Source organism: Eupeodes corollae, chromosome 2 (assembly GCF_945859685.1).
Source record: "Eupeodes corollae chromosome 2, idEupCoro1.1, whole genome shotgun sequence".
NCBI classification, from domain to species: Eukaryota; Metazoa; Arthropoda; class Insecta; order Diptera; family Syrphidae; genus Eupeodes; species Eupeodes corollae.
The window spans coordinates 122,793,205-122,818,369 of NC_079148.1; the positions used below are offsets into that span (position 1 = coordinate 122,793,205).

The 25,165-nt window shown below is 35.9% G+C and overlaps 1 protein-coding gene across 1 annotated transcript in view; it reads right to left on the reverse strand.

Moving 5' to 3' along the window:
• Positions 1 to 25,165, reverse strand: part of LOC129944716 (uncharacterized) — a 361,194-nt gene that overhangs the window by 154,740 nt on the left and 181,289 nt on the right. Inside the window, exons 3-4 of the mRNA XM_056054351.1 lie at positions 24,396 to 24,464; positions 17,024 to 17,180 (exon numbers count right to left, since the gene is read on the reverse strand). Of these exons, the coding sequence (XP_055910326.1) occupies positions 17,024 to 17,180; positions 24,396 to 24,464 (226 nt within the window). The remainder of the gene's footprint in view (positions 1 to 17,023; positions 17,181 to 24,395; positions 24,465 to 25,165) is intronic.

The window sequence follows — 25,165 nt, forward strand, 5'->3', positions numbered from 1 at the left end:
GTACCCTGTACATACTCGTATATGATGGTGTGGTAAAAGGAAATGAAAACCAGGAACAGAAACGTAGCAGTATGGGAGTTCCTTATTTTTATTTATTGCATTTTGGAATTAGCATGGAGATTAATGGTTTGAATTCATTGAGGTATTCTGAGTTGTACCTACATCCAGGGTTTTGTTTAATTGAACAGCAGAGTGGAAATTATTTCAAAATACCTGAGCTGCCACACACATTTAAATTAAATGGAAAAATTACTTAAAAATGTTTCACATAAACATAGATTCATACAATATACATACATTTGTAATGAAGGGACATGAATTCCTTTGTAATTTTGATAATCCTGAAATTCAAGGCTTATGAAATTCAAATAATCTTTATACGCTTAAAGAGATGCAATATTTCTTTAATAAAATCTGATTGATGAAAATATTCATAAGAATATAATTGATATTCGCAAAACAAGTATGAATGTGTAGGTTTTTAACAACAAAAACAACAACCTCAAAATGAGCAATTATTTAATTATTTAAACTCATTAATAATGCCAAAGATTTTAACTCTCAATAAAGCTGCTTTATTCCAATTACAGCATATTTTCGAAAATTTAACGAACCAGCCTTAAGTATTTTTATCGCCAACATCAAAAAGCTTTCTTCCTAATTTCACATTAAAATTCCTCAATATTTTAAGGCCACTTTGGTCCATTGCCCCCATTATAGCCAACCCGAATAATATCGCCAAAAATATTTAAACGCCAGATACTCTATCACACCAACAACACAATCAACCAACGAGAACCAAAACCAACCGATTCGAAGACTCTTATAATCCTCTTAAAAAAGTTTTCAATTTAAATTACCAATATCAAGTGGATATAACGTGGATTGTGAATTAAATTCCTTGAAAGCCAATAAATATTCAGCAGATTTGTTTTCGTAAGCAATTATAATTTTACACAGAATCAAAAGTCAGACAAACAGAGTTCAGACAGACAGACAAACAAACAGATAGACATCAGAGAGAAAAGGGGACACAGCTACAGCTCACACAGAGAGCATATCCGTTTCCGTTTCCGTTTGCAGACATAATCAGTATAAATTCTCGTATAATTGAGGTTGTATTGGCTTATTTTTGGAATTTTTATAGATGTATGGACAGGATGTAGGTTCGAGGGCTATAATAATGCGTAATGGGTGCATGTGCAGGTTATCAATTGCGCTAATTAAATTTTCTGATTACAACGAGCAATATAATCGCACAAGTCATAAACGCAAGCTATTAATTAAGACTATATATATACTACTGCATATATATGTAGTATACGCCTTTTGCTTGCTTAATCATTTGCTCACTAGATGGCGCTATGTGTCGTTCTTTGTAGAGATATTTCTGTATGTGTCCAGGAAATCCATTATCCTTGTTTTTCGTATTATATTTCTGGTCGTTTTGTATTGCGAGCTTGAATATAACCGCAGTGTTATTGCATCGATAGCAATGACAGAAACAATAACGGAAACAACACCCAACGGTAAACAATTAAACTCAAATTGGCAATTAGTAAAGTGTGTGAGTGTGTGGATGTGGATGATGATGATGCTGCGTTTCTGTTGGCTGAAATTCTCTCCATCTGCATACTTGATATAACTTCCGATTGTCTGATTATCAGTGCTGTCGATATAATCAGACGAACCGGCATTAGATATTTTTATTAATTTTAAAGCCATAGTATTAGTTTTTAAACATCTTTCTAAGTGGTTATTTATAATTTTAAGAGTGTTGGTTTTAAACATTTTTCTGAGAATACAACATTTTTATTAGTTGAAAGGAATTTGAACCAAATTAAAAAAGAATTTACTAGTTAATAGTATTTAATAACTCTTTCGACAGCCCTGCAACTGGTTAGAATAGAGAGATACACGGTGATGCTGTGCAATACGCGTTTTAGTTTAAAATGAATTTAAATCAAATGCAATTCATTGCAATCTATACTGTAGGTATACATGTACATATGTATAGGAACATTGTACAATTGTTCAGATTATCTCATATGTATGTTAGTCTTATATAGTATAGGAATGCGATATTAGATTTGGATGAGAATTGCGTATAAGGAAGTTCTTCAGAATCCAATCAACCATTCTGGGAAGACCATTATTTGTAGCATTGGATGCAATGCATCCGGAAATCTCATTCGCAAAACCTCAGCAAATTATTTATTATAATTATCTATGCACCTTCACCTCTGTTATATATCGTCTTCTTTATATCTGATACATAATTGCTATAATGATTATAGAATAATAGGTCTTTTACTCAACGTGTACCTATACCACTATTGAAAGTTTACGTATTGAAAGTTTTTGGAGAAAATTTAATAGAAATGTGAAATTTAAATTGATTCGGAAAAAATCACGAATATAAATTTGTTAGTACGCAAATATTTATGTTTTTTTTGGAAAATTAAAAATGCCTTGAAAATTTTCATCTTCGTTTTATAAAACATTTTGAGATACTGAAAAGTGTACATAAGTGTTTTGTATTTGCATAATAATCTATAAATCGGTAAAAATACTAATACTTAGATATAAAAATGAATCGCAAAATGTGTTGGTTACCGCATAACTCAACAACGCCTGGACCAATTTGGCCAATTCTTTTTTAAAAAAGTTTGTTGAAGTTCAAGGATAGTTTTTGCGGTGAGAATAATTCCAATAATTTCCGGAAAAACAGCCCTTTTCTTTTTCAAATACAAATTTTGTCTAACTAAAACGTTGTTGGAATAAAGAATTTTACTTTAAGTCATATCAAATTAAAAAAAAGAAAAAAAAAGAAGAACAAAGTTTTGATGTCGATTTGCTGTAGTAATTTAATAATTTATGAACTGATAAACGGCTGAAACAAATCCACATATCGTGTTTTGTGCAGAGTGTTAGTGTTAGTGTTTTTTAAGTTAGTGTTTAGTGACAAAGTAATTTATATTTGTTATGCCTCCTATAAGACGAAGCAATTTTGGTAGAAGAACCCGAATTGCTACAAAACAAGCTAATTTTCGATCTAATCGTACTGCACAAGAACGTGAAGACCAAATCGAACCTGAAGGAATTCGGGTATCACAAAAGCGTGAAGCGCGAGCGCGACATTAAACTAATGATCGCTCAAGTTTGAATCGATCTGCTTTCAGTTACAATGTGTCAATTGACTACAGTAACTACCATTGTTTTGTTATTGGTTCTATGAACTCGCTTTGCTCTCACTGAAAGGCATTGAAATACATAAACGAAGCTAATAGATTGTGTTGCGCAAATAGTAAAGTCAAATTGATACCATTGGATCCACAACCAGAGCCTCATTGGTTTCAGGAAAAGGAACAGATTCCATACATTTTTTGACACATATCTAACACTATAACAATCTCTTTCAAATGACTTTATTTGGGGCAACAAATGTAGTTCGGGAAAATTTCATGCCAACTTTTAAGGTGTGTATTATAGGTAAGGTTATAGTGGCTGTCCAAGATGGAAACGGACACACTTAGACCAGTTTAATGGCCCATTGTGATACCACATGAATCTTGAGGCTTCCTCCTAAGCTCAATGGAACCAGCTTGAGTCCCTTACAAAACGTGAGAGGCGGATTATACCGATATGATTTAGATCGTTTGGATCGTTAAAGAAAAATTCTCCTAGGTAATTCTTGCGTCTTCGAGCTAGAGCAGGGCATGTGCAGAGAAAATGAAGATGAAGAACCGTTTCTTCCTCTTCCTCGTCCATACAGCTTCTGCAAAAGTCATTTGAGAATACGCCTAGTCTCGTGGCGTGCTTTCCTATTAGACAGTGTTAGGTTATGACACCTATTATCGAGCTTATATGCGAACTGCTTAGAGAGAGCAAGCACCTTGAACGTTTTAAATCCAGTGTTGGCCAGATGTTTTTTGTGACTTGAGACGTGGTGATGTTGTTCCACCTGGTGCCTGCCCTCCTCACAACGTCTTGCATTAGCAGTAGTTTACAAGTAGCGATTGGTATGCCAGTACTTGCCAAACGTGGTAGAATGGGCTGTGCTGTACCGTTCCTGGCGAGTTCATCTGCCTTACAGTTACCTGGAATGTCTCTATGGCCCGGCACCTAGCAAAGGTGAATATTAAACTGTTGGGCCATCTCCATTAGAGATGATCGTCAGTTATGGACTGTTATAGAGCTTGTAGAGACAGCGTCCAGAGATTTGATAGCGGTCTGGCTATCAGAGAAAATACGGATATCAGATGTTGATATCACGTTTTTTTTAGCCAAGACAAGACTTCTTTTATCGCCAAAAGTTCCGCCTGGAACGCGCTACAATGATTGGGAAGGCGGAATGAGAGACTTAATTTCAGTCGTTCAGAGTACACCCCTTCACCAACCTCTTCTTTTGTTTTTGACCCATCTGTGTAAAAATGCATTGACTCATCCTCCTTTCCTCCCAAAAAGATCTGGGAGGTATAGAAATCTGGAAGTTTCTGTCCCATTGTAGTTGGGGGATGGTGTAGTCTGTGTGCTTTGGAATTGATTCTAAATACCTTAGAATTACGGAGTGGCCTATGTTGTTGTAAGTCCACTGCGACAAGGCATTGAGGCGAATAGCAAAGCTTGCAGCTATTTGTTTGCTAAATATGTCAAGAGGTGTAAGGTAGAGCAAGGTATCCAGTGCCGCAGACGGGGTCGTGCGAAGCGATCCGCTTATACATAGGCAAGCTGAACGTTGGACTTTATTTAGCTTATCCCTGTTTATACCTTTTTCTAAAACAGTCCACCATACTGCCACACCGTAGGTTAAAATCGGTCTGATTAACGATGTGTATAGCCAATGCGTGATTCTGGGTTGTAAGTCCCATTTATTACCAATAGCTTTTTTGCAAGAAAAGAGAGCTACAGTAGCTTTTTTGGCTCTTTACTGTACGTTGCGTTTTCAATTTAGTTTTTGTCTAAGATAAGACCCAGGTATTTATGGCTGAATCACAAACACGCTTCAGCTTTGGCTTCGTCTGCGTTGCGGTAGGCCTGCTTTGAGGATGCTTTGAATGACATTTCTATTATTTCATCCCTCCAAAGAGCAAATATTTTGTTTGTTGACATTTTTTTACAGCTGTTGAGCTGTCAGACAAAGCAAATGTTCAGATAATTGAACTAGAGCTATGGAATCACATTACGTTCTTTTCCTTACGATTGTCAAACGAAACGTGAGGTCGAAGCTTCATTGTGATAGCATGCATTGAATTCCTATGGTTGAACTCGTAAACTTCAGGCGAAGTCGAAGCTGAAGCGTGTATGTGTTTCAGCCATTAGCCTCGTCTGAGAATTTAAATTGGATTCCTTTAATATAGGGAGGGTTGAAAAATGGAGTTTTGTATCTCCTCGAAAATAAGAATAGATCGGTTTTGTGTGGGTTAACACCCAGTCCAAAATAATCAGCCCAAAGTATTAGTCTGTCCAAGGCATTTTGTAAAAGTTCTTTTAGGATGTTAAGATGCTTTTCTGAAACTGCCACATAGGCTATCACTCTGACACCCTCCGCATCTAGACTAGTTAGGATTTCATTCACCACTAGGTTCCAGAGGAGAGGGGATAGAACACCACCTTGCGGTGTCCCTGTACTTACGAATCGTCTACCAGAAGAGTTGTCCAGTTTTAAGTTAATCATTCTGCTAGTAAGCATTAGATGAATTAACTCCCGAAGCGAACTCTCTACATTTAGAGATGTTAGTGCAGATGTGATTGCATATGTGTCCACATTTTTAAAGGTACCTTTGATGTCAAGAAAAGCAACCATTGTGAACTCTTTATGATGGTGGGAGTATTCGATGGTGCGTACTAAAGTGTGTTACGCTGTTTCCACCGATTAACCTTGTATTATAGCAGTTATTCATAATTATACTAGGAATCAAAATTTTCTATTACCAAAGTTAAGATGTTTATTGGTAGATATTAGTTACAATTAAATTGATGTCAATTGGCTTGATAATGTTGAACAAACTATTAATTCAATAGGCCTGACCGCGTCCAATCTTCGAATGCCTGATGCAACCAAGAGTGGGATCAAGAAAAACTGTATAATCTCAAAACTTTGAAAGAATAAATTCAAACAGATCCACTTTGGAATGAACAACAGAAGTATGTATTCGATACTCTTATCAAAGTAAATACTTAGATGCACCTGGTGGTACAGGAAAAACTTTTTTTATTTCCTTAATATTAGCAACAATTCGCTCACAATATAAAATTGCACTTGATCTCGCTTCGTCGGGAATGGCAGGAACTTTCCTTGAAGGTGGTTGAACAGCCCATTCAGCACTGAAATTGGCATTGAATATGCAAAGCACAGAAAATCTAACCTGCAACATTTCGAATGCAAATGGCAAAGGTTTTGCAGCAATGTTAATTGATTGTTTGGGATGAAGTTACGATGGCACATACAAAATCTTTGGAGGCTTTAGACAGAATCTTAAAAGATCTACGAAGCAATAATATCATATTTGGTGGAATTATTTTATTAGCAGGAGATTTTTGTCAAACATTGCCAGTGATTCCACGATCAACGCCTGCTGGTGAAATCAATGCATGTCTAAAGTCCTACAATTTGTGGACACATGTCAAAGTGCTTCATTTAAACAAGAATATGCGTGTCGAGTTGCAAATTGATGTACATAAGTGAATAGAATTTTTAAATTCAACAACAAATTACAGGCGAACCGAGGATATATAAGTCAGTTGATTCTGCTACTAACCAAGAAGATGTACTCAATTATCCAACAGGATTGCCACCTCACAATCTTCAATTAAAAGTTGGATCAATAGCTAGAGTGTTGCGAAATATCAACCAACCGCGACCAGATTTTCAACGGTCCACGGTCAGAGATAAAAAAACTACTAAACAACGTGATAGAAGCAACTATACTCAATGGAAATTATAAAGGAGAAGATGTTCTCCAATGATTCAGAATGATGTGCCATTTGAGCTTAAACGACTACAATTTCCAGTGCGGCTTGCTATTGCTAGTACCATAAACAAGTCCCAGGGGGACAATCATTAAGCGTTTGTGGTATTAATCTAGAAAACCCATGTTTCTCACATGGTCAATTGTATGTTGCCTGGCCCTGTGTTGGAAAACCATTTGAGTTGTTTGTCTAAACATCGTATATCACAAAGCACTACAATGATAATAAAACTGATTTCTGTCAATAATTATTAGGTATTAAAAATAAAGCAACAACGCCCTAATACTAGGGTAACGGTTCTGTTCAGGAGAATGTTAAGCCAATACGTAGGGACAAAAACTGCCACATAACAAATCTTTATGACAGGACGAAGTCTGTCGTATCCGCTAGTTTTCTAATAAAAATTTGATTTTTTGAGTCAATCTGAGAAATTCAAAGGGTTTGACAAAGAATTTTGGTCTATTTTTGGGAAATTTTTAAAACGAAAGGCGGTAGATGTTGGTAAATGTTCTTTCCAAATAGAACGTCGCTTTAGATTTGGCAAACCAAGATATGTCTAAAAGAAAAGTAAAAACATTTTGCAAATGCTTTGAATAGAGACGATGTTGGTACTCCTTCGAGTCATATTTTTACCGTGTTTATCATGGCTTCAGGCAAACAGACCCAAGTGTCTTTGTTTTACTATCTTTAAATTTTCTTTTGATAAAGCTTTGAATACATTGTAAATCAATTGACTTTCTTTTCTCTGGCTCTCAAAATTCTTTCAAATTCACTCTATACTTTTCACTTTTCACACAGATCAAAAGTTGGTCTTTAAAATTAATTATTTTACAGAATAGAAACAATCTGATGCCGTGAAGCTTTAGATCATCCAAAATCTATTGGGGTATATCAGTAATTTCTAAAGAAAGCAAATTTCGTGAAACCGCTAATTTTTGATTAAATTGCTTGATGAAGCTGCTTTCATGAATTAAGGGATGCGAATGCGATATCTACAAAAAGAGGATGTATTGCCACCCACACCCGGATGTCCATTTGTCTAGCTTAAAAGTTTGTAGGTTTCCGTTTTTTATTAAAAAAGTTGCCAGTTGAATTATTCTTAATAAATTAAAATTTACCAACAAAATTTTGCATTTAATGAAAAAGTTTAATTTGGAAATCAATTTTTGTTAATGAGATTTTGTGTCAAAAACCTATTTTTAACAATTTTAGTAGCTTTTCTCAAAACTTTTTATTTATTTAATAAAAAAATAGAAATTGGATACAAAAAATTAATTTGAAGTCAATATCTTCTATTGTTCACGACATTTCGAGAACCGAACATCAATTTTTACAGAATTTGCGTACTATTTTTTTGTAAATTTATATTTTTTTTATGAAAAAACATTTACTGAATGTCAAACAAATTTTTCTGTAAGATAAAATAAGGTTGATGCCAATATTTTTAATTTTTGAAAAGATATTTGAGTGGAAAGTAAATTTTGACCAAGTTTAAGTATTGTTGTTTTTTTTTTTTGTAAAATATCTGTCAATTCGATTTTTCTCACAATTTTTCCGAATGTTCAAAACAGTATTTCTTGTAAGTTAAAATTAGCTGGATGCCATGATCTTAAAGTAATGAAAAGATATTCGAGTTGAAAATCAATTTTTACCAACTTTTATTAATATGTGTGTTTAATTTATTATTTTTTTGTAAAAAAATTTGTCTGAATATTGAAAACAATTTTTTCATAAGTAAAAATTAGTTAGAAGCCAAAATCTTAAATTTTTGAAAAGATATTTGAGTCGAAAAATAATTTTTACGAAATTTTATTCATTTTTTTAGGTTTTTACTTTTTTAAAAAACAATTGTCAAGAGATTTTTCTTAAAATTTTACCGAATTTTGAAAACAGCATTTCTTATAAGATAAAAACGTTATTCTTTGTTGCACCAAACTATTTTGGAGGTTGAATCATCTTTTGTTCGTAAAAAATTCGAGGAAACAATTATTTTTGTTCAGTTTTTTATTTTTGATTTATAAAAAAATCGTAAATATATATTTTTTTCCCAAAGTATGCTTGTTTTGTATCAAAAACAAATTTCTAAAAATCTGTTATTTTTACTCTATGGACCTTGCAACGTCGGGAAATTCAAAAATTTTCAATTGGACAATTCGGACCGATTACAATATTTTCCTCTGGGATGTGAAAAATTATTTTCACTACTTTTTTTGAAAAAGGGGGTTAGGCGCGAATCATACTACAAACATCTATTTGGATGTCACAATATTCGAAACTTTTATTTTTTATTAGTATTTTTAGCAATGACATAAATTTGAAGACACAAACTTTGTTTTCCTTTCCAAATTTAAGTAGAATTATAATTTAAAAAAAAAACAATAGATCTTATTCTTTTAGAAATTTCAGGACATGTTTAAAATTTAATTCCTTATCAGCATTAAATTATTCTGAAGTCATGTCTGTGCATTTCTTTGATATTTTTTCTAAAACTAAATGTTTATGAAGTTTAATACTCTACTCGTTCTTGAGTTATGTGCCTTTAATTGGAATCAATATGCGAATTGTGTATGAAACTAAAATTCATAAAATAGTACGTATACACCAGAGTGTACCATCATTGTATTTATATTTTTCAGCGACTTGTTTTGCTTTTTAACTCATAAAAGGATTGATTTAAGTATGAGACAAGAGTTGTGTAAATTGTTTTCAAATACCTAAAGTTATCGATCGAAACTTTTGTTTTTAAGGTAAATGGTAGAAATTTTAAATTATACTATATCTCAAAGTAAGAATATTTTTTTTTTTTTTTTTTTTTTTTTTTTTTTATAATTAGCAAACACTAAAAGGGTTTTTTATACCTTTAATATGCCAAAGACACAGTGTGAGCATTAGGAAAAGAGGGAAGGGTTGGATAGGAGGTGTCGGTGTACATTGGTTTTAAATTTCTGAACATTGCAATGAAAGGGAAAGATAGAGCGTGGCAAGGCGTTCCACATTCGCGTAGTACGGTTAAAAAAAGAATCTCTGTACTTCATAGTACGTCCGAAGTTGGGCTCAAGGGTAAACTGATGGGCATTCCTAGAAGCGCGGGTATTACGGTTAAATTGTTTAAGGGGAGGAATGCAACTGGCTATTTCACTAGAGCATAGTCCGTTAAAATAACGGTAAAAAAGGGTGAGGCAAGAAACCTTGCGTCGATGTTCAAGTGATGTAAACGAGTTGATGATGTTTATGTCACCAATCATTTTAAAAGCTCTTTTTTGAATATTGTCCAAGAGGCTTAAATAAGTTACTGGAGCACCAGCCCAGAGATGAGAGTTATATTCAAGTTTCGGACGTATATAGGTTTTATAGATTGTAGCCAGATCAGACGGAGAAAAAAATTTCTTGCAACGTCTCAAAAAACCTAGACATCTTGCGGCATTTTTGGCAACATCGCGTATGTGATCGCTCCACAAAAGGTGGTTGCTGATGCACATTCCGAGGATGTCAAGATTTTCTGTTTCGTTGATGCAAGTGCCACTCATAGATAGTGGCAAAGACGGTTTATCTCGCTTTAACGAAGCAAGACAGCATTGCGTTTTCGAAGCATTAAATTCCACACGATTTTTTATTCCCCATTGTACAATGCTGTGTAGGTCGGAATTTAATGAGCTAATCATATTTTGCCGTTGCAGTTCCACATCCGAAGAGGAGGGTTGTGAGTCTGGAAACGAATATGAAAAGCTAAGAGTGCTATCGTCAGCGAAACAATGTATTGGATTAGAAGTAGCGGCCAGGAGATCATTTATAAAAATGAGGAAGAGGGTCGGAGACAAAACGGAGCCCTGGGGCACACCAGCGTTTATTTTATGAGTTTCAGACTTGAATCCGTCCAGAACAACTTGTATTGAACGGTTCGAAAGAAAATTTCTAATCCAACGAAGAAGAGATTCGTCGATACCGAAAGCACGCATTTTCGATAAGAGAGCAAGATGCCAAACTTTATCAAATGCCTTTGAAATATCAAGTGCAATAATCTTACTTTCTCCAAAACGATGTAAAGATCTGTTCCACTGTTCGGTGAATATTTATTTAAGATAAATGAAATTGCTTTACATATATAAATAAAGGATTTCGATCGGAACCACACTGTCCACCTGAATGCATTTAACAAAGAAAAACCTTGATGAGCTCTTAACTTGTATATTGCAGGATTTAAGGAAAAAAAAACAACATAAAAGACCTATATATCTATGTATATTGTATATTGATTTGTACTTATAGCACAGCTTTATGCACTAGTTTAAACTTTATCCGATCCGTTAAGCAGCCGTGGTGTTTCCTGAATCTGGACAGAGAGTACAATTGAAAATGAATAATGATATCAAAGAGAAGAGAGAAAGATTTAAATTAAAATCCAGAGCCTAGCCATACTGCCCTATGGCTATGGTGACCAGGTGTGCATTGCGAGTATAACATTATATTATTGTCTGATGGGGCATGGTTTTCATGTAATCCGAGAAACAATCTCAAAAAGGCTTCTACTATAGCTTACGTACGTATGTATTAACTATCTACCTTTGGATGTAAGAATATGTCTACATACATAATTTCAAAGAGAAGTCTGTACTTTGTAGGACTATAATAAGAGTGGGAGGCTCATGTTGCTTATAACTTACAATTACATATATTTAAATGTACATCAGTATGAATGAAGATTATACAGAATGTAATTTTGTCGATTGCTGTCATTATACATTCTTGTTTCTCATATAATGACAGGGCCTCAAATATATAACATTAACATACAAAACATTCAATTGTAACTTCACTTAGGTACTGTTAAGGGTGAATTATGCGAATGTAGGAAGGTACAAATAAAGTGGTTTGGATTGAATGAAGCCTATAAAGTTTATATGAGTTAAAAGATTTATTTATTCGCATAAAAACACATATACATATGAACCATGGAGTTAGATTGAATTATTTCAATTTGATTAAATGATTAAATTGAAGGGATTAAAAGAAACCTAAGAACAGAAAGTGGTTTAGGATAGATAAATCCTTCTTAACGTATTTTTTACACTGGTTTTTGTTTGTTTAAAGTCAATAAACCAAAACGCAGTTGACTCCGATGATTTGTACAACAGTTAAATTAAACTGTTGGCTTTTATGAAGCACAAAAATTGTCATGGTTTCTTTGGGGATATTTTAACATTTGTAAGTATCGACAACTACAATCCTCTTACTTAAAAAACTTTTTTAGAATTATGTTTTCTCAAACTAAACATTTTGTTTTGTAATAACTCCACTAAAATAAAGCCTTGAACTTAACCATACGTTTTTGAAGAATGACCAAACTTAAAAAATCGTCATTTCAACTGTCAGAATTCAAAGTTATTTTGTGCTTTGTTCAAGATGATTTTTAAAATAAAAGTTGATTAAGTAAACAAATATTTGAAACTAATCGTTTAAGAAAAAAGAGGCTGGAATGCGACCCACACTGATAACTTCCCATCCCGTCTGTCGATTTGTCTTGCCTAAAAGTTTGTAGGTTTTCTTAAGAATTATGAAATTACCAACAATATTTTTCATATAAGAAAATAGATCAGTTTGAACATCTAGTTTTTTAGTCGAAGACAATTTTTTATAAATTGGATGAAAGAAATTAATTTAATAGATATCAAGGACCGAACATCATTTTTAGTAGTTTTTTTTTTTATAAAAACCGGACTGTTGGATTTTTATAAAAAAAACTACTGAATATCGAAAACAATATTTTCTGTGAAATAATAAAAGTTTGCAGACAATATTTTTAATTTTTGAAAACCTATTTTAGTCGAAAGTAAATTTTTACCAAGTTTTAGTATTAGGTTTTTTTTGTAAGAAAACTATCCAATAGATTTTCCTCAAAATTTTACTGATTGTTGACAATAATGTTTTTTAAAAGATAAAAGTAGTTTAAAGAAAATATCTCAAAGCTTTGAAAAGATAATCGAGTCAAAAATCAATTTAAACCAACTTTGATTAATGTTTTTTTTTTGGATTATTGTTCTTATAAAAAAAAACTGTCAAGTTGATTTTTCTCAAAATTTTACCAAATGTTTAAAAAAACCTTTAATTGGATTTTTTTTCCAAAAATAAACTGATTTGGTATTACGTTACTTACTTACTTATTTAAGGTGGCGCTACAGTCCGGGGCGGACCTGGGCCTCAACCAACATGTGTCTCCAGCCAGCTCGGTCCCTAGCTAGCTGTCTCCAGTTTCGCACACCAAGTTGGTTGAGGTCCTCTCCCACCTGGGTGCTCCAACTGAGTCGCGGTCTTCGTCTACTGCGTCATCACTCGGGATTGGATTCGAAGACCTTTCGGTCTGGAGCGTTGATGTCCATTCACTCTACCTGACCTAGCCATCTAACCCGTTGGACTGTAACACTTAACTACCTCAAAGTTATAGCTGTCCATGGTGACGTTTTGTTTAATACGTCGTTGTTCAGTATCCTATTGTGATGACAGCATATACTTGGTCTTACAAACATTGACCACTAAACCCATCTTCATCGCTTCCGTCGCAATGCCCAAAAAAACTCCACTGACATCACGCTTTGATCTTCCAATTATGTCAATATCATCTGCGTATCCGAGTAATTGGATGGACCTTTGGAAGATTGTGCCTCTAGTGTTGACGGTTGAGTTTGGCACAATTCTTTCCAGAACGATGTTGAAGAAGTCGCATGACAGTGCATCACCTTGTCTAAAACCTTTTTTGACATCAAATGCATCGGTAAGATCTTTGCCGACCATAATAGAGCAGCGTGCATTCTTCATCTTCATTCTGCACAAACGGATAAGTTTGGCAGGGATGCCAAAACTAGACATTGCTCGTTAGAGCTCTTTCCTATAGATGCTGTCATACGCGGGTTTGAAATAGAGAAAGAGATGGTGGGTATCGATTTGAAGCTCCTGGTTTTTTTCCAAGATCTGCCGTTGTGTGAATATTTTGTCGATAGTGAACTTTCCTGGTCTGAAACCACACTGATAAGGACCAATCAGGTTGTTGACGAATGGCTTCAGACGTACACATAATACGGCAGAGAGAATCTTATACGCAATGTTAAAGAGACTGATGCCTCTGTAGTTGGAGCAGTTTAGAGGGTCTCCTTTCTATGTATCGGGCACACTATGCTGAGATTCCACTCATCCGACCATATTTTGCAGATGAGTTGGTGCATGCTCCCTACCAAGTCATCGCCTGCTGCTTTGAATACTTCGGCAGCGATGCCATCAGCTCCCGCAGCTTTGGTTGACTTATGTTTATGTATAGCTATCTTCACTTCGTCAAGGTCGGGTAGGCGGATTTGTTGATCTGCGTCGCCGAGGTTGAGTGGTTCTATCTCCCTTACAACGGAATTCGGTTCGTCATCGCCGTTATATATATTGGAGAAATGATCTTTCTATATTCTCATCATCGACTGCGGTTCTACTACGATGTTCCCCTGATCGTATTTACAGGCTTCGGTTTGTGGCTGGTACCCTTGGGAGGTTTTTTTTACTTTTTGGTTGAATTTACGACCTTTTTCCTATTGTGACATCCCTCTATCTCCTCGATCGTGCCCTTCTCATGCTCTCTTTTTTGCATCTAAGAAGCCTGTGTTCCTCTCTCCTCTTCTACTCGCAGAGCTCGCGAGCAGCTATGATCCTTTCGTGCAGCGCCGTTTTGTATGCACCTGCTGTTTCGCTGCGTGCGCTTGCTGGCATTCGTCGTCAAACCAGGAGTTTGGCTGTGGTGGCCGTATGAAACCTAGCACTTCTGCGTGCTAGCTACCAGAACGTCTCGCCCCGCAGCGATATCGACCAGCCTGAATCCGTTGTCGGAGGTGCAGCCTGTATCTCCCGATTATGCCACCGAAGATGTCTTCTCTTCCTAGCTTGGCATTACAATCTCCTAAGACAATTTTAATGTCATAGCCAGGGCACTGCTCATATGTCTTGTCCAAGAGCTCGAAGAATATGTCTTTTGTGTCTTCATCTTTCTCCTCTGTTGGGGCATGTGCGCATATTAGGCTTATGTTTCCGAGTTTAGCCTTGATGCGGATTGTCGTGATGTGCTCGCTCACACTTTTGAAACTCAAGACTTTTTGCCTGAGTCTAGTTCCAACAACAAATGCACACCCAAATAGACGCTGTATTTGTTCTCGGTAGCAGTCCCCGTAGTATATATCACAGTCTTTTAGTTTGCGTTTGCCCGGTCCATCCCATCGCACTCTTTGGATGGCGATAATATCAGTCTTGCAGCAATTTAGGGCTTCCGCTAGTTGTTCGGCTGCACGTGGAATTAAGGAAGTCACCCCGATGGATGGCACAACATCCAATCTTGAATGCCAGATCCTTAGTATAACTCCAAGGAAAGGGAGCCGGATAAACCGCTCCTTACAGGTCTGGGCTCCGAATATGTCGAAGAAGCCCTACAAGGTGTTCACTAAGTAGTTCAACCTTACTGGAACTTTAGACGCCACCGTTGATTCCATCCCGAGAATTCGTCCGCTGCCGCCTAGATAAGGAAAGGTGCCTCAGTGAAAACACATCTCCCCCCTCTCTCGTTTGCTGCCACCAACAATTTTGCACTGGGGTGGTATCACGTTACAATATATAATATAAAATTTAATTCAAGTCTCTAGCGTCTTTGTTTTGTGAGATTTATTGTTTACCAAAATATTCACCTTTTTTTGAACTGCTATGGTAAAAAGACCGCACATGCAATTTTCTTGAGAGCATTTTCTGCATCTTTCTGCACTATTATCTGTATAACAACATTAATTTGAAGGCGATATCTTTTCTGGTTCTTGAGCTATGGACGACGAAAAAAACGTCATGACATCTTTCTAAAAATCTTTTATTTCGGTTCTATGGACCTTGAAACGTCGAGAAATGTCAAAATTTTCAATTTGACAAATCGGACCCATTACAATAACTTTTTATGGGAAGTTAATAAAAATTAGTACGTCGGTGCGTTTTTGGAAAAGTAGCTCAGGCTAAAATAAAACTCTTACTGCACGTGGGTCATACGGCCGCATGTTAACCATCAACAAGGCTCTGAAAAATTGTAGTGACAATTTGCCGTACTTTAAATCCATATTCATTTTTTCTACTGAATTTTGGGCTTTCCGGATTTATTGCTTTCTGTTCTGGATTTTGAGGACCTTGTTCACACAGGACCGTAGCGCCACCCTAAGTAAGTTCGGGAATTTTACTTTAAATTTTTAAAGAGGTTTTACCTTCCAATTTAAATTATTAGCTTCAAAATAGTAATTTTCTATTTAAGCCTTTCCACCTCAAGAATTTCAAAAATATACAAAAAAAACATTAGAATCTAAAAACTATATCTTTAATAATTATTACTTTAATTTATACCTAGACACATAATTTGTATGTAGAAAGCGTGAGTGTGATTGTATTTTATACCATTAGGAAATAATGCCCATAAAGAAAATTATTTTCAAGTCCTTCACAAATATTATCTCATCACACAAAACCAAATGTGCTTTTAAACGATACGATAAGCGGAGAGGTTTACCAAAACGGCAACGACAACTATCCAAAAAGCCAAAGACCATCTTTATCTGCTTTCAAAATAATGCATCATTTGAAACTATTAAATACTCATCTGACATGGTATGGGTCAGGTCAAGTTGAATGCACCAACGACCAGCTAGATATGATAAACCCTCGCATACTTCCCTCTCTCTGTCTACTTAAACTAAGCCCTTAAGTGCTTAGTCTATAAAATCTTTTATGCTTGGAGCAAGATTCAATGGCCTCCATATCTACTTTGGTCGACTATATCGATTACACCAGAAACAACCCTTCTTCCTACCTAAAGCTATGAGTATATGTATGTTATGTAGTATCCAAACTATACAAGTTGATCCATTAAGGACAGAAGCACAAATGCCTTTTATAATATCCTTTTGCTATTAACCTTTCTAATACCTGATGCCCTGATGGGTTAGTTAAGTTAGGTACGTTATAGATGCAAAATTTTATTCACAAAAAAAAACATGAAGCTTACCCCGTCCACAGGACGAATTCAACGTTGTCACCTTGTCTTGATTTCATTGCAAGAGCCGCTGACTCGATTAGGCTCCATGGGCTATCGCAAAGGTAATCACCAAAACGACCCGGTGTTCGACCCGATGAACTCGTTTGTCGGTCCATCCGCCAACAACCTGAAATTATACAAAAACAAATATTAAGTTAAAAAAGACTGTCAAAGGAAAAGTCAACCACACCGAACATTGAATACCGAAATTTTCACAGTCACAGTTAAGCTAATAAAATTCAGCAAAAATGAAGATACGTCCATATATACAAAGGTAAGGTACATTACCTTAGGACCTGCCCCACTATCACCACCAAAAAAGCCGGAACAAAAATCAAATTAAAAATGACACAAAAAAAGAACTTAAGCACATTTTCATGAAGAGAATGTAGAATTATATAAAGGTATTTCGAGATTCTGAGGTGAGTCTGTTTTTAATTGGTTTTATAAGAGCTGAACCAATTTTGTGGGACTTACAGATTATGCCATATCTAAATTATGATAACACAAAGGGTCATAGAGGGCACATAAGAACACACTGTTGCATTAAACGTTATCTTCACGTTGTTTGTATAATTAACATAAAATAAAATTTTAAAATCGGGTTTGAGTATGATTCATATGGAAACCCTTCTGCCTTGAAAGTTATCCCTTAAAAAAACAATAAACCCAAATTTAATATTAAGTCGTTATTAAATCAAACTTTAAGTTTTAAAGCGCTGCAAGCGACTGATATAAAGGGTGTCTCAAAATTGAAACAAAATTTGAATTCACTGGCATTGTTGAATTGAAAAGAAATATTTAATAATGGAAGTCTTCAGTTTTTCTTAAATTTCTTTTCGAATTTCTCAATTTTTCCTTTGAAAAACCTTTAAGACAGAACTTAAACTATCGGAACATTTTTATTTTTCACTTGAATGAATTATATTAGATTAGATGGCGCCAAAGTCCATTGAGAACTAGAGCCTAGTGACTTACAACTTTCAACCATTCCTCTGTGCGAGTACTGTTGTCAGGAATGGAAGGGACCTACAATTTTAAGCCGAATCTGAGAGTCTAATTTCAATTATGTTGATTCGAGTCCCTTTGTATAGGACCTCGTTGGAATAGTAATGGACGTAAGAAAATACGGCTGTTCCGAAACTTCTCCATCTGGGAAGAGGCAACATTAACCCACACATGTAGCAAATTTCCTTCACTTTGGGGTCAAGACGACTGCTGTAAAACAGGCGTTTTGTCAGAGCGAAAGCTCGTCTGGCCCTGGTCAGTGCAGCATCTGTTTGTCTGTTGAAATATAAATACTGATCTAACCAGATACCGAGGTACTTCACTACACTTTTGCTCCAAGATCAACGATAACCATCTTGCGCCAATTCTTGTACATATCCCTCTTGGCCTTAGCCAACGGAGTCCGGAACAGAATTGCCTCCGACTTCGGGACATGTATTTTAAGTTTCCAGTCTTCGCAATATCGCTGAATCTTGTCGAAACACAATTGCCGGCGTACACAATTGCCTTTGTAAGACTACCTATCAGAAAATGATGAAGATAATCAGATTAATTAAGAATGTTGTGGTAGAAGTTACATTGCCCCTTTTGACAACAAACCGTTAAGCATATCATAGAGTATAAACAACAATGTCTTGCTTATGCCAAAGAAAGAACCAATAATAGAACCATTTTGCAATACGAGAAAGCCAATTGGGACGTTCTCAATAATTATTTTCAAATATTATTTTAGGATCTTTAACTGGGCACTATGCTTCCTCGATAGTGACGTTGACGCCAGCGCTGATATGATCACAAGTTTGATTCTCCTGGGAATGAGAACTTTTATCCCGAAAAGGGTTAAAAGCATCAGACTTAAGGAAAACGCATGGTTTGATGCGAGCTGTAAAGATGTTATTAGCCAATCCAACTGAGGAAAACCGGAATAAGTTCAAGCAAGCCAGGAAGGCCTGCAACGCCCATATTCGACGGACCAAATATTTACATCACCAAAAAAATGCAGTATAAATTTTTGGTCATTTGTAAAAAATATGAGGAATTCTTCCTCTTCCTCGGTTCCTACGCTCGTTGTCAATGACACTCCATTTGTTAGCTCTTTAGAGAAAGCAAATCTCTTTGCTAGGCAGTTCGACGCCAATTCAACGCTGCCAGTGAGAGTTATAACTCCGCCTGTACTTTATCGAGTTAATGATTCTATGGGGCAAATCTTTTTTCGCACTCGTACTGTAGCGAGAGTCCGGATGGTATCCCTGCTATTGTTCTAAAGAGGTGTTCTTCATCGCTGGCAAAACCACTGCGTAAGCTTTTTCATCTGTCCTACCCCTCAGGTCTCATTCTGAACGGATGTAAAACTGCATTTGTCCAGCCTATTCCCAAGAAAGGCGAATCCCCCTCACCCTCTAATTAACGACCGATTGCACTTACGTCCCTTCTTTCCAAGGTCAAGGAAACGCTAATTAATCATCAGCTCAAGAAATATCTCGAAAATCAAAAGCTTCTTAGTGATCGACAATACGGCTTTCGTAGCAATAGGTCCACTAGAGATCTCATGATTAATTTCACCGAACAGTGGAGCAAATCCTTACATAATTTTGGAGAAAGTAAGATTATTGCACTTGATATTTCAAAAGCATTTGATAGGGTTTGGCATCATCGCATCTCTTATCGAAAATGCGTGCTCTCGGTTTTAATGAATCCCTGCTTCATTGGATTAGTAATTACCTTTCGGATCGTTCAATACAAATTGTATTGGATGGATTCAAGTCTGAAAACCATAAAATAAATGCTGGTGTGCCCCAGGGCTCTGTTTTATCTCCAACACTCTTTCTCATTTTTATTAATGATCCCCTGTCTGCAACATCAAATCGAATACATTGTTTCGCTGACGATAGTATTCTTAGCTTTTCATATTCGTTTTCAGATTCACACCCCTCTTTTTCGGGTGTGGAACTGCAACGACAAATAGCTTGAGTATAACTCCCATATCTGGGCTGGTGCTCCTGCAACTTACCTCTTGGATAGTATTGAACGTAGAACATTTAGATTGATTGGTGATATTACCATCATAAGATAATTCACGTCACTTGAACATCGTCGAAATGATTCTTGTCTCACCCTCTTTTACCGTTATTTTAATGGTTTATGCTCTAGAGAAATAGCCAGCTGCAGTCCTCCCCTTAAACACTTCAACCGTAATACTCGCGCTTCTAGGAATGCTCATCAGTATACCTTCGAACCCAACTTCGGTCGTACTGTCAAGTACAGAGATTCGTTCTTTAGCCGAACTATGCGAATGTGGAATGCCTTGCCACACTCTATCTTTCCCAGCTATTGCATTATTCAGGAATTCAAAACCAATGTGCACCGACACCTCCTTTCAACCCATCTCTCAATTTCCTAGTGCTCAGACTGTGTCTACATAATAAGTGTAGCTAACCCTTTGAGTGTGCGCTTATTATAAAAAAAAGCCTGCTCAGTTTAAGGTAAAAACCCCCTAACCAAACCATACGGTGTCGAAGGTCTTTTCCAAATCAACCAGAACAGCATCTGTCCATTGTTGTTTTGATTTATTCCATTGGGTATCGGAATCAGAAACGAGTTTAGATGCAGCTTGAATTGGGTCATGACCCGCCTTGAACCCGAACTGTTTATCCATAATCATTTTGTTGTCCGCAGCCCACTTTGTCAGATCCCTATTGATGATCTTTTCGAAAACTTTGCTGATGCTCGGAAGAAGACTTATCGACCGAAGATTTGACGGGTAGGATTTGGCCTTTCCCTTTTTCGGGAGAAGATGAACCATAGCGGTTTTCTAATGCACTGGAAAATATGCATTATTGAAGAGGGTGGTGTAACTTTCAATTGACTCCGTCGGTAAATGTCTTAGTACAACGTTGGATATACCATCGACACTTGCTGACTTTTTGTCTTTTGTTGAGTTGAAGATGAGCTGAGCTCAACCTTCGTCACTAACAAAGGACTTGGTCCCGTTTGCTCAGCGATTATGGCATTTGCCAAGGAGTCGTCATTGAACCGCATGAAACCGCGGATCTCAGATCGCCAGTGTGTCATATCATTTTGAAGGAAAAATGGTTAAAGTAGGGCTCTGTTTTCCAGGTCCTGGTTGGGGAGAATGCTAACATTCACCTTGTAAACTTGCTGGAAAGCATCTCCCACCGCCTCCACTTTTTCCTTCGGATCTTCAATTATAAAAAAACATCATCAAAGATGGCTTCTTCTGGATCTATTAGTGTTGTCTTGAGTACGTCTCTGTTCTCTTCAGTTCTTTGGAGTTTCAGACACGGAAGGTCACTATTGCTCTTTTTCCTGAATATCTTGTTAATTTTAGGGAACATAATATTGTCACTCGAATTAACTGACCGGATCTTGCGGGCCCAGTACTTAATAGTTGATAACCTGTAGTTCTTCTTAATCAACAGATTGACATTTTTATTGCGGACTTCAGTGTCCCAACCGCCAAGTTGTGAGTCCAACCCACTAACCATCATGCTACGGGCATTATTTTGCATGAATTAAGTGGAACTAAAATCTCTAGCCTCTAAGAGTATGTGACTCCAATTTTGAAGCTTTATGAACTTCCGAAAAAACAAAAGTGCCAATTAAAAATTAAATTAGCGATGTAGCGACAACTAAATCTGTCACCCCTCTAACATTTCAGGGTTGCCACTTGGTGGTCCTTGAAAGAACCAAAATTAATTAAAAAATTATATAGAGAATCAATATTTCTTTGCTCTGTAATCATATTAAAAAACTTAGCATATGGCAACCTTTTAAATCGATTTAATGTTGCAAAGTATGTTTCTGAATCTCTGTCATGGAAGAACATTCAATCAGAATTACATCTTGACAATATAAAATGTAAGACAAGAAAAACTTGTTGTATAAAGTAATCTGCGCTGATGATTTTACGAATCCAAGCAACAACGACTTCTTCCATTATAGGCCCAACAAGCATCAGGCTAAGGAATATCGAACATTCCCGCACACCGCACGAACATATTACTTCCGCCGCTACCAGCCATCTGTATTATGCATCTACAACCATACAACTAGGTCAAATTCGATGTTGCTGTCACAAAAATGATTTAGATGCGATGACAATCAGAATAAATTACAACGGGCCGAAGCGATGGATGATGTCGCACAGAACATCAGGACCTGACTCATATTGTACATGTACTGCACAAACACATGCATAAACAGAGTTCATCGATTGCAATGCTGAATCATTTATTTGCAACCAACCAACAAACCTAACCGAACCACCATATCAGCTGCTGCTGATACTGTTGCTACTCTGCCACTGCTGCACCAACAACAAGTCAACAGAAATTGCATATTATATCAGTGCGATGCGGTATGTTGGCCTTATTTCGGCCAAACAAGACAGAATTTTTCTGGAAGTATGTTTCTAGGACGAAAATTCTGTTTTTATTATGTATTTTGTTTTCCTTTTACGAGTTTAAGTTAAATTTAATTAAAAAGGACGAATTCTGCGCACAATAATGAATCAATGATGCTGCAACAGCCATCAACAGGAACATTTTTGACATAAAAACCTAACGTTCCGTGCGTTGCTGTTCGCGTAATCCTCATCCTCATCCATCTTGTTTTTGGTCCTTTCACGTAAGCTTTGATTGACTATAGGAACATGCACTTTAGATTCTTGTTGGAGATAATTTTCGGCTTTAAGTGTGTTTTTCGGTTGTTTTTAAGTGCGCACATGTGCATAACGAATATGTTCGGTGATGTGTGCTCTAAGTCGAGCGAAATGATATTCTGCAATCGAAATTTTACTCATGCATAACCTTGCAATACGGTGGTGGTTTCAGCACTTATCGATTCCGTACATCGGAAGCAAAAATTCAACATCAATTAAGCGAAAGGTATAATAAGTTGAAAACAATGGTTTTGGGAAATTCATCGGAATTTATTCCAATATCCAGTAGCGTATATGCGATAGAATAATGACGACAACGCCGTCATTCGCAAAAATACTATCATTATACAATCACCGTTAACGTCACCGTCACGGTCGTCAGCGTCACGGTCGTCACCAATATGGTGCTGCTGTATTTCTAGACAAATAACGCATGAAAATCCTGACAACACAAGTGTAAAACACTGATCTGCTGCTATGTTCGACGTTCGTGTTTAAGGACGATACAAGGACTACGATAGAACGGATGACGATGACAGAAGCATTAGCAGAAGTAGCAAAATTTGCCTCCTGTTAACGCCCCCGCCACCAACTGACGCTGCCGCCGCGGCTGATAGAAATCTCTCTCGACTGCGGTACATATTCGCAGTACAAACATAAATATATGTAAGCCCATTTGTTCGGTTGGAGTATTTAGCACTCTCCATGTCCCTCTCCCTTCCCTTGCCTCTTTTTCACATCCTACTAAAAATTCGGTTTACAAAATTCAAACCAGACTTCAACGCGAGAAAGGCTTCCATGAATTAATGAACGAATGAATGAATTCGAAAAGGATGCCGCGATGCCGAACAATGGATGTGATAATGATTTTTGTTTTGAAAACAATTTTTTCCTTTTTTTTTAAACAAAACACACAAATACTTATTCCAAAAAGAAAATCGACTATACAAAAAGGATGAAAGGCACAAAGGCACTCCTCTCACAAAGTTTTGTCGTTTATTGAAAAATTTCCTTTTTTTATTTCTCCAAATACATGTATAAAGTTATGTAGGTTTGTATAAGTACTCGTGCCAACCTACGCAACTGAGCTCCTTTGACTTTTTGTTTAGGAACTTCTTAAAATTATTGTCAATGATAAAACCGTTTAAAAGGTTTTAACAACATTTTATCTGTGTGCGAATGAATTATTGAGGATTTTCATATAAAAAAAAGTTTGAAAAGGTATAATTGTGTGTTCATCCATGTTGATATCATAATTTATGAAGATTAGATTCGAGATTCAAAAATTTGTTTGAGGAAAAGATAATACTCAGTTAAGATTGAAAAATTAACAGTTGAATGATTGATTTGAGAAGTTACTTCTTTGTTTTAAACATTTTGAATTGAAATGATTGATGGTTATTGACAAATATTTCTTAGAATAAGAATTTTGAATAATGACAACATGTCACGAATGTTTTTTAGAAACCTCTGGCATGACAGTTCTTCATCCTACGCACGAACTATTACTCCATGGAGAGTTCCTAGTTTTGTTTTCTAAGACTAATTTGTAATTTTCGGATGTTAACACACTCGCTACGTTAACATTCACTGTATTTTTTAAATTATAGTAATTGTATTGGATTTTTTTTGAATATTATGCTAATAACTTACTTCGAAGAACATCTCCTTGTGTTGAATAAATGGTATCCAAATGCAGGTCTGTTATGTGCCAAAAATATCCTGAAAGAAAAGGAAAAAAAATTAAACCAAATTGTTATAATGGATAGCAAATACTTAAAAACATAAATTATAGAATGTTTCATGAGAATAACTTGATTGAAAAGTGTGAGACATTGCTTTGATTTGTCGATTTAAAATTTGTTCGTATGTGGAGGATAGGAGTCACCGTAAGTCTGTCTGCACAAGAACCAGTAGAGATATCGACTTCAAATTATTTCTGTTTAACAGATAATAACACCAAAAAATGCTGAGACTTAAGTTTTTTCTATAACGATAGCGACTTTAATTATTACTAACATCGTGATGTGAAACCGAATAAGTATAATCTGTAACAAAATTCAATTACAAGATTTCTTATAAACAAACAAAAAATATTTTTCAAAAACTTGAAAATACAAAAGTATTTTGTCTATGTTTTTAGTTTTAGAAACTAATGTATTAATTTGTTGCCAAGATTTGCGAGTTAAGAATCAATTTTTACCAACTTTTAATTGCTTTATGTGGGCAAAAAATAACTACTTTTATTTTTAACTTCCCATAGAAAGTAATTGTAATGGGTCCGAATTGTCAAATTGAAAATTTTGACATTTCTCGACGTTTCAAGGTCCCTAGAGTCGAAATAAAAGATTTTTAGAAAGATGTCTGTGCGTGCGTGTGTACGTGCCTGTGTAAAAGAACCAGAAGAGATATCGATTTCAAAT